Raw genomic sequence first — 11282 nt, 5'->3', positions numbered from 1 at the left:
TTCTGGTTTTTCTATTAATCAAAAATTTCTTAACAAAGCCCATACAGTGCAAACAGAAAGTCTTCAGTAGATTATGTAGTCTAAAACGTAGTCTGCCTGGTTGAGTTCTTGTGTGTCAGCGTTCTCCACCCCACAGATGTTCTTCTTAATGTCTTTAAGAAGTTTCCAAACTGCAGTGTGGCAAGTTGCCTGATCCATCCTGTGGTCTTGGCCTCACTTTGTTGTTTCCAGATGCTTCTTGAGGCTTCCAGACCTTTCATAGCAAAGAAGGACCTAGAAGCCATATGAAATTCCCATGCTTATATTTAAAGATGGTTAGAATACACTAGATATTTCCTTTTACTGTTTTTCCTGTAAGCAGTTGCCACGAGGAGATTATGCAATTTTGAGTAGGCAGAGAGATGATCCACATGATTGTGAAAGAAGAGGGGAGGTTTTTGTGAGACTATGAAGATGTACTCCACATGGTGGAAATGTTTGGCAACTACCAGCTTGAACAGAAAATGGACTGCAGCTTGTGGCCTGCTCTACCCTAGTGTCTTCGCCAACTTTTATTGTTATAGAGCCAGCTCAGTTCATACTTGTTGCAGCTTTATCAGTAAATAGCATGCCTGTGCCCACAATCAGGAGATAAATAAAACTACTTTTTCCAGGGCTTTCTCTGCACATCCTGTTGATTTGGGTTGGTTTTCACTTGAATGCCTGCAGTGCATAGAGGGCTATGCTCGCTACTTCCCTGCCCCTGCCCCCGAATGTGTACACATCAGCTGAAGAGAGAAGCTTGAGCAGAGATTTTCTGGATGGTTTCTGGCAATAACAGCCTCTGGTTCAAGCGGTCCAGTTGACAGCCTTGCCTGTCTGACCTTCCAACATAAAGTTACCTACATTTACTAGAGACTCCAAAGCAGCTAGCTGTTGGTTTGGGACCTAGCTTGTGGGCAAGCTTTGCCCAGTCATAGGGTGGCAACGTTAGGCAAATTAGATAGGCCTTTGGAAAAGGTCCTTGGGAAGTAGACAAGCAATTTAACTCCACTGCCCTCTCGACTGTGGTTGTGGCCTGAGTTGTCCAAGGCTGGACTTGCTACTTGAGATGTGTTGTGGGCAAATGTGAAGCTGCAGAGATGTGTGACAGGATGATGGACAGGAGCAGAGTAAATCCTGCTAAGTAGATGTACTAAAGTTCTGTGCTGAAGTCAGAAAGTGGCCTTCCTTACACGGTGAAAGAGAGGAGCTCATCTAGAAAGCATCTTCCAGAAAGTTTGATCCTGTATGGATTTAACTGAAGCAAATATCAGCCTTTTGTGGTGCTGAAGCTAAGTCCAGCAGGCATCATGAATCAGAGCCCTCAGTCACTGTGCATTAACAGAACCTGAAATGAGTCATGGCTTATGTTAGTAATGAGGGACAGGGAAATACAGTGGTTGAGGAGCAAGGTGAACATACTACAGCAACATAAGACTTTTTGGTCACAAATCTGAGCACTTAAGCGTTCTAAATCACCTTCTGGTGTCTCCACTGATGGAGAGTCCATAAAGAGAATCTAGAAAGATTGTTTTTCAGCATCTAAATGGACAGCTAAGACAAGGTAGTGTGAATGCTCTCACCATGTAAGCCAGCCTAGTTCCCTTAAACAGATCTATTTTCATGTATTATTTTTTCACAGTACAATAAAAAGACCACCAGTGCTTCACAATCAGAAATTAGCATGACAACATTGTGATGCAGTAAATAAAGTACACCCTAATCAAGGATGTATTCCCACAGAAAGATGGCAAAGAAGGGTGCTGGATAAACATTTACAGTGCAATAACAAGTTTCTAGTAGCAAATACATGCTGGATAGCTTGACACAGAAGCTCAAAAAGCTGATTTGGAACAACTAGACTGGTTTTGGCACTGATTCTCTTGTTTTTTTCAGAGTACTACCATAGGCTTTTGTTAGTTTTGCTAATTATGTTTAACCAAGTGTTTTTATTTTGGTACTACCTAGTAAAGCTTGTCTAACATTAAAGCAATATAGTAATTAAGTTTCATGTAACTATTTACTTTCAGCTATATTACATGGGCATGAGAAAGTAAATCATCAACGTGATTCCAGTAGGAATATTTTATTTAAAACATAGTGGGTTGAATTACCATTTGGTATAAATGGGTACTGAAGACAATACAGCAAATGCATTGAAATTGAAGCATGGCATGCCAGAATCATCTATGGGTGTAACACCTCATCCATCAGCAGTTTCCTGAAGGAAGCATTTGGCTTCCCATGTCCTTTGTTCAGGGTTTTGTTACACAAGCTTCCTGGTCACATATATATGGAACAGCAAACTGAAATTAGGCTGAGCAGCCATTAGAGCTTTTAAAAATTACACTGTTTTCTTTTAGCCTGTGACTATTTTCATGCATATGACTGTTTTCCAGATGTCAAAGAAACACCAATCGTAATTTTAATGTAGCAAGGCCATGCAACAGCCATGTTGAAGTAGTGGTGTACTCTGTAAGTTTGTATAGGTGATATTGTCAAGTCTCGTGGCAGCAAGTAAGAACATTTAGGAAAGAAGCATCAGGCCAAATTCTGTCAGTTTAGTTCAACTAATTCTCCTGCTGTGACTGAAGGTAGGATTTGGTTGGTTCGAGGCTTACTGGCTACCAGTTCTATGCTTTGGTCTCTTGAAGAAATTGTGTTTGTTATTTGCATGGGCCAGGTAGGGAGAGGATGGGTATTGCTTCATGCAGATACATTGTTGTATACTTGTAAGCATGTAATGTACAACATGCATTTATATAAATATGCATTGGCACAGAGGTACTTTGTTGTCTAAAGGAGTATGATAAACCCATATGTTATTGTCGTCTTTTTTTTCCTTCCAGATCAATGCAATCCGATCAATTGTTCCGAACAAAAGCAATAATGAGATAGTTCTTGTGTTGCAGCAGTTTGATAACAATGTAGACAAGGCTGTTCAAGCTTTCATGGATGGTGAGTACAGTGCACCTTTTCCACTAAGGCATGAGGGATTCAGTTGCATGGTAAAGTAGTTATTGTCTCTAGTGGCTCAAAGTATATTCTATTGTTCTGCTGAAATTCAGATGATTGTGACACTTAGAAAGTTCTTTTTTTTTTTTTTTATAATTGATCCTCCTGTCTGTGTCTGCTCACACTATGAGTTTGATATGGCTGTTTATCTGTTCTATGTGACTTTGCCATTTTTTGCTGCCATTTTTGTTGCAGACCTTCTTTATTCTGCATGAAAGTTAATGGTCTTTAAAGTAAATATGTCAGAATATGATTCACTATTGAAGATACAGTAACTAATAAGAATTTGGCATAGTTCTGAAGCAGATAACCAGGCCCCTAAGCCCCTGAACTTGATGCATACATTGACATTCAAACCTCCATCTGAATTTTGCAAATAGCCTTGACATTTATAATGGCTGAACCAAGACTCCATTGGAAGTTCGAGCCATTCTAAATCTGGATCTGAATTTGTATTTTGCATCGTGAGACCATCTCTAATGAAAGGTCACTTGTATTTAAATAACACTTTTCTGATAAATGTATAATGGCAAGTATTTTGAACTTTCACCAAAGTCTGTAAGAAACCCTTTGCAGGAATAATAGCATACCATGAGCAAATCCTCTCAAAATATTTTTAGCTTGGGGCTGCTTAAAAGATGCTAGAAGTTCAGTGGTCTCAAAAGCCCTGTATATCTTAAAAATGCCTCATAGTGTTGATTTGCCATCTCACCAGGTTGCTTATTTCGTATCTATTTTACTTCAGAATAGTTTTGGGTTTGGTTTGGATTAATTTACTAAAATGTATCAGCCAAAAAGCATCATGATGTACTAGGAATTACTTACCAATATGCAAAAAGCAGATGCAAGCAAACTGGACTATTTATAAATGCATCACAATTCTTCTAAATGGTGCTTCTTGATTCAGGCATCTGCATAGACAGTCAGATTCTGATAGATGTATGGAAATCGGAGTTTGTGTGTGCGTGCGCACACACACACACAGAGAAAGGAAAACGTGATGCATCTAACAATAATTTGTTTTCCTGTAATACATGTCCTGGGGAAAGTAGCAGAGGGTTTCTCCATGATTATTCAGTAAGTTTCTTTCATTCAATTTATTTCGTCTTAAGTTACCATTGCTCACTTGTGGTCTATGAGTCGTTTTCCAGTGGCTTCTCAAAAGAGGAAGTGCTTTTGTAGCCATGTGTCGTCATCTGCTATGAGGAAGAAACAGAGCAAAAGCAAGCCTTGCAAGAGTGTAACAAAGTCTTCAAGAAAAGCAAGCTGTTGTAACCTGAGTTCAAATGATCTTTTTTCGAACTTCACTGTGTTATGATCATTGTGCTTTGAGTTCAGAAGTCTTTGCAAGTGAGCATTTGAAAACAGCCAATATTTGTTACTGTCTGGAAGCAGCGTGAGAAAAGACGTGTCAACTCAGCTGCCACCGGATGAAATGAATCTAGCACTTTGAGTATCTTTTCACATGAATGACAAAAATTGCTAAGATTGAAATATCACAGTCACAGAGAATGCATTACTGCATGCAATGAAAAACATGGGGCGGCCATGCTGAGTGAAAAGGCTGAGCACCTCCATTTAATGCATCTCTCAGAGGTGCTGCATGCTGAATCAAGAAATGTTCAAATTTAGTTTCCTGAGATCAGCTCCTATCTTGCTTCGTATCTGGAGTGGCATATAGGTCATGTCTCTATTATGAATTTACTTCTATATGTGAAATTTGAGTTAAAGCAAATAGCAGTTCAAATGTTATGTTGCTATGTTAGTGTTTACCTAATTAAGCATAATCAGAAGGTCTGTTGAGCTGCTTTGTAGGTATGTTCAGGAAAATATACTGGTGGGTTCAAATGAGGACTTTGGGACTTGCACAGTCAGTGCATTTCCAACAGGAGGAAACTGGGGTTAGTTGGGTGAATCCCTAAAAGAACCCTCACCATTCATAGTATTTGCGAGGAAGCTGAGGGAAGCAAAGCTAAGACAACACCAACCAACACAAGGAGAGTGTTGGATGATACTGTGAAAACAGTTAACAAAGCTGTCAAGTGAAATCACATATTTTCAGCAGCACAGAGTAAAATGGCAGCAAATATCTGGGTTTATTTCTTCATACTGAAATGCGGTGTCTGTCAAAAGATAGCATACCTTTAGGAGAGGGGGTTGTATTTATATGTACGTAAGTATGTACGTGTATAACTAAATATAGATATGTTTATAATTATACACATAATAGAAGTTTTCTTAGCCTTCTGTCTGCATTGCCATGTCCTAGGAAACAAAATATGGCTTTGATGGATTCCATACACATTTTTTCACAATTTAACAAATTAAGCTTAGCACTGCTAGCAAGACACATAATGTCTTCTAATGTGCATGATAGAGTCACCAGGTAATCTTGGATCTGGATTCTTGTGATAGAAAAATAATTTTGGTACCTTTGAAAACCTCACAGGTCTTTGGCTGAATACAAATTGATGACTCATGGTGGTCTGAAAACAGCATTACTTCTTAATACTAATATCGTCAAGAGTTCACTGAAATGAGTAAGAAGAATGGCTGAGTATGAAACACATTTGGAAAGGATAATAAATGAATATTTACTAGAATATGTAGTGATGGTAAAGTGATTCTTAAATTCAAGCTGAAGAATTTTAACCTGGTTGCAATTAAAGGAATTATTGTGGCAGATACTGCCATAGTAGTTCGCATGATGATTCAGACTGCATACTTACCATGGGCATCTATCTTCAGTTTCAGGGTCCAGGAGAACACAATAATGATGTTAACTAGATGCAGAAGAGTTTTCTTCTAACATGGCAGCTGGCACTGGTCTGACCAAGGCTCTGCTTGCTTTGTTCCATAAATTTATCTAACCAACTCATTAGGACTGACAGAATTTCAAGTATACAAAATTGTAATCATTTTTCAGTATAAACTTTAACCATTTTTTCCTGCTGGGCCTAAGTTTACTGTGTTTGTGTGATGCAGAATTTCAGCAGGAGTCCACAAAATTACTCTTTTGGATGCTAATTAAGTCTTCATTTTTATGTTCTTATTTCTTCTGAATATGACAGATAACACATAGGAAGTATATGATAAAAATGCCAAAAGATTTTAAAACTTTCAGAAGCTCTAGTGTCAGGGTGGACTATCTAGTTTACCCAGTGTTTATACTAGGATGCTGAGATGCTTCCCTTTTCAGGCAAGAGATTTGAGTGGTGGTTTTTCTGGGGCTTATGCTAGTGCTTTAAGGTAGGTACCCACTTAATCACTTTGTGGAATGAAGGCCATAAAAAGCAGTAGTGCCAAGTAGCTCATCTACTGTACACAGTGTAATCAAATAAAACTGGTAACTAAGGAGGAGAAAGATGGCAGTTCTCATTTTGTTCTCCCCACATGAGAGAATTTGCAAGCACAAATGAAAATGCTGCCCAGCTAGAAGACTAGAAACTGTTCTTGAACACACTCGTTCTTTTTCATAGCTGAACTTTTGTTGAAATGTTTTATCTTTCCTTTCTCTAGGCAGCGCAACTCAGGTTCTAAAGGAATGGAATATGACAGGGAAAAAGAAGGTAAGAACTTGCTCTTGAGAATCAAAGCATTCAGACCATTTATCAGCTGTCTGTAGTTGAATGCAGTACTTTTATTTTGGCCAGTACTTTGTCTGCCTTTGCTAATATAGGTGACTTCATCCACACCTGTAGTCAGAATACTTGAAAGCAAATGTGTGTATTCTTAATCCTGTTCATCTGTTGCTGTCTCTCTAGTGCAGTGTTCTGAGAGAATTTCTGGGATAGCATGTGTGTGGGAGCCAGACCCTGGACAAGCACAGAACAAATCCCAAAACAGCCCATGTGCAGAAACACTTTTAATAATCAATTATATCTTGGATCATCACAGCCACTTATAGCGCTAGAGTTTTTGCTGCCAGGTGTAAAAATAACTTATGCATAGGAGTCATCCATTAGGAGTTGTGCATCAGTGACACTATCAAGTCAGATACTTCAAGTATATATTTGGTATATGATATTCATGCTTATGTATTTCCAAGCTGGAGCTGTACCAGGAGGCTGCCCTGTGAGTCAGTGTCATGGAGGCTCCTCTTTATGGTTGGGAGAGCTACAGTAGCAGTAGCCAGCCTGTGTGCTCTGTGATCACTTTCTGCCTGATCAGAGTGATGCCCTAAGGGTTTGTTGATATTGCTGCATGGATGTCCCCTGGATGGTTAGGAACTCCTTGTCCTAAGTGACTGCAGACATTTTGAGCACCATCTTAGCAGAGGCTCTGTTACCATTTTGCAATGCAAGTATTTTGTGTGGAAGGAAGGGGAACACTGGTTTGGGGCTTCAGGTTTTATTTGAAACGGTTTATATATTCAGCTGAACAGGTGCAATGTGTTGTATAGTGCAGTATGGCCTGTAAATTGCACTACACTGATGTCACTTGTATGGCATTTTAAGAGCATGGACAATTTACTGATTATATTTTGAGTTTATATGAGTTGCACTTAGTGATGTCTCTGTTCTTGCAATACTTCTCCATTTAGAATAATAGGAGAAAAAGAAGCAAATCTAAACAGCACCAAGGCAATAAAGATCCTAAAACTAAGAATGGTGGACCTGAGAAGGCATCTCAAGAGCCCCAGAGAATATATGACTGCCATCTGAATGGATGCTCTAAGGACAACTCTTGCAGTGGTTCTGCCAATCAGAAACTGGAAGCTGCTTCTCTTGAGAACAAAGGCTCAGGATTTGTAGAGTCAGCGCTGGTCTGTCCAGAAATCACAGGTCAGTTCGTCTGGCACAGGACACCTCTGTAACTGGCAATAGCCAAGCCCCCATTTACATAAAGATCATGTTATTTTTATTACCATGAAGTAGAATATAATAAAAAGAAGTTGGAGAGGGGTGTTTGTGTGAAATAATGCACATAGCTGTTAAAGCCATGTAAGTAGACCTATATCTGGGCACAATTCGCCTTGCAATATGTTTCCTTACAAAATGTTTTTTTTCTAGAGACAAAAGGCTCAAACTACAATTAGAAGCCAGCTAATACAGAATATTACAAGTATAAATATAGAAGAATGGTTTGAGTGTAAAATGATGACAGAAGTGATAAAGTCCCTCATCTGGAGCAAAGTCATCTGAGCAGTATGAGCTTGTGACATATTACAGGATTTCTTTATTGCCTAGTCCAGACTAGTCCATTTTTTCTTTTTCTCATCTTCCCTGAATAGGCTAGTTGTAGTAGATCTCTACTGATTTCCCTAACAGGGCAGGGAGGGCCTTTGTGTGGAGGGAACCAGTCTGGTAGCCGCCTACTACATGCGCGTTTCTGCTAAGGTGTAGATACTGATTCTGAAACTCTGGGGGACAGTAACACAGAAAGCTCTTCCCCACTGGGTTGTAGTAGATACAGAGTTATGATTGTAGCAACATCAATGAAAACAAACCTTCTCCTCTGGGGGAGAAGCTCTGTGAAAGCTTTTGCCTTCAAGTATCCTTTCATAAAGCTCATATGTAATTACTGTCAGTACTGGTAATGGTTTTTCAGCTCTTTGCATTTCAAACTTCTGACAGCCCTGGATTATTGCTGCTGTTAGTATTTTCTTCCGTGTCTTAAGCATTTGTAAGACTGCATTAAAAGAACTTTCCTTGAAACCCCTTTTTCTGTGGTTGTAAATACAGCTCTCAAACCTCATTTTAAAGGAATGTGCCAAATGGATAATTGTCCTGAAATGAATTCTCTGCTGCTTCCAGATGACTCTGGTGGTGCCAACCTCTGGTCAATTGAATGAAAACTCTGCAAACTAAGGCTGCCAAATAGACGAACTACTTATGAAGAAATTTTGTCCTAAGAATTTGGTGCCTCGCAAATGATCAGAGATACTCTTCCCGCCCTTGCTAAAGACTCCCACTTTGAATACAATATGCCATAAGCCAGAAAATCCTGCATTTCCATAATACTAAAAGCATTCTTGCCACTAATTCTGCAAGGTGTAAACATTTGTGTATAAATATATGTCATGCTCCAATGTCAAACTTCTTAGAGTTGCTTTTTGTGAAACAATGCATGCATGAATAAAGATACATAGACTGAATTGTCCACGCATGCAGAGCATTTTCTAGGGTGTAACAGGCCTGAATGCAAGAAGAGTACCCATGCTCTTAGTGATCTTTTTCTATGGCATTGGGATTTAGTCCTTTTTTTTCCTCTTTGACATGATGCAGTGTAGAGTTGTACATACCAAGGGCAAAAAGTATCTTGGAATTTTTTCTTGCTTTTACAAGTGACAAATGAGATACTACGATAGCTTTACAATTTTTATAAACTTTCATGCATATCCCCTGTTTCAAAAAAGGGGGAGAGGGATAAAATAAAAGGTGGAAAGGAAATGGAGATAAAGGAAAACCTGGAATTTCAATATTCAAGTTTCCTTTGCATGGTAAAATAAGTTCCTGCCCATTTGTTTAATACCGAGAAGGAAAGGGTTTCTTCTTCACCTTCAGTTGCACTAAAATCCTTGTCTCTGCAGCCAGTATAAGAGCTACTTTCTTAAGGTCAAAAGCCACCTGTCTACATACTGTTAAATTTGTGCTGAAGTGCATGGAACTGAATAGAAGAGAAGGGTGATCAGGATCCCTCAGGGGCCCACAGCTGTGCTCTTGTGGTTTCTGAGCAAGTTACACAGACTGTTCTAAAGCAGTTTGAAATGCTGAAGTGAGTCCAAAGTGCACCCATTTTGTATTGCTCCCTCTTGTGTTGTAATCTGTTTTGTTTTGTCCTTGTCTGGCTTGTTTGTTTTCATTCCTTCTCTATCAAATTAATGTTACTGTAGTGACTTCACTGTCACCTTCAGATAGCTCATGCTTAGAAGGATCATAGTCAGGTGTCTGCTGACAGTCCCTTATGCTTTCTACTGCATGAGGAATATGAAGTTGAAGCTTTGCTTATACCAACTCACAGTCTGTGAGACTCAGGTCTTGCAGAGCCATGAAATCCTGGCTGCCTGGAAGGGACTTCAGGGACCAGAAGGGAGGATGCAGTGTAGCTGGTGTTTCTCCATAATGTGTCCCATGCTAGAAAATGACAGGGGAGAACATGTGGCTATTATCTTTAGTTCAGGTCTGCTTATTTCTTGCCATTATTCCATCTTTCTTTTTCTAAGAAGTCTTTAGTTGTTGCTTTTTTGTGTGATGGTTTCCCACAGGGAGTCAAGACCTGCTAGAGAAAACCAAGTGCAGAATTCAAGGCCCTGGAAAGCCAAATTGCCCCATCAGGGAGGGCCTTAGGGAGTGTTTCACTTAATTATGAGTCAGTTCAGGAGCTCTCCTCAATATCTTGAAGGGGAAAAGGCCCCCAGGAAACCAGATTACTTCAAAATGATAACCGGAACAAACCCTCTAACTGTCCTTCTTAGAGTCCTTGGCACCACAGGATCTGAAGGACATACAGCTACCCTTTCTGTGCATGCCCTTGTAAAGAAGGAGCAAGAATGCACTGAAAGGATATTTAATGCTGCCTTGCCATGCTATTGCTTTTGCAGGGACTTGGGTAAAACCAGATACAAATCAGATACTGATTTAATACTTTTTAAAATTGTTTTTATGTAGGATGATTTTTAGTGAATCCTTCAGACTTCCTGTTTATATCTCAAGGGAGGTTTTTTTCTTTCTTTCAGCCAAGGAATCCATTGAGGTTCACTTTATTTAAAAGGTTTTGAATGGTAAGCTGTTACAAAAAGATAAACCACTCATTTCAAAGATGGCAGCTCAGGAGATTTCAAAGCCAGTTTATTTGGGCTGCTGCCATTACTGGCAGGTCTGCTAATACTTGACAGTTAATGCAGTGGAGGTCACACATTAGACTAGTGCTAGTTCCAAGTCACCATGTACTGAACCCTGCAACAGTTTACTTGTAGCTACTATTACCCAAACCTTTGACTTCTCTTTCAAGTATTTGAGAGAGACTTTGTCCCTAGATTTTGTTACATGTTACTTAGCTGGCCCAAGTCTTCAGAGATTTGATGCAGACCTTCTCAGTCTATTTTTAATTGTGTTGATTGTCATGAATCAAATTTGAAAGTTCAGTTGCAGCATACTAAGGTATTGTTTGCTAGGATATGTTGGTCATCTTGCTGCTGGGTTTCAAAGTAGTTCATGTGTCATTTTGGAAGAAACAGTGTCAAAGTATATTGCAGACAGAAGATTATTAAAAAGTTTTTAGAGTAAAACAATTGTTCTAGATTA

At 39.3% G+C, this 11282-nt stretch overlaps 1 protein-coding gene across 3 annotated transcripts in view; it reads left to right on the top strand.

Moving 5' to 3' along the window:
* Positions 1-2922: 2922 nt before the first annotated feature.
* Positions 2923-11282, top strand: part of SPATS2L (spermatogenesis associated serine rich 2 like) — a 32741-nt gene continuing 24381 nt past the window's right edge. For all 3 annotated transcript variants that reach the window (XM_009480091.2, XM_009480083.2, XM_075710856.1), the window contains exons 1-3: positions 2923-2979; positions 6556-6605; positions 7580-7820. In XM_009480091.2, the coding sequence (XP_009478366.1) occupies positions 2973-2979; positions 6556-6605; positions 7580-7820 (298 nt within the window). In that variant the 5' untranslated portion in view covers positions 2923-2972. The remainder of the gene's footprint in view (positions 2980-6555; positions 6606-7579; positions 7821-11282) is intronic.

The sequence above is a fragment of the Pelecanus crispus genome, chromosome 5 (assembly GCF_030463565.1).
Source record: "Pelecanus crispus isolate bPelCri1 chromosome 5, bPelCri1.pri, whole genome shotgun sequence".
NCBI classification, from domain to species: Eukaryota; Metazoa; Chordata; class Aves; order Pelecaniformes; family Pelecanidae; genus Pelecanus; species Pelecanus crispus.
Note: the sequence above shows the minus strand (reverse complement) of the source record. Positions and strands in the feature narration are given on the sequence as shown.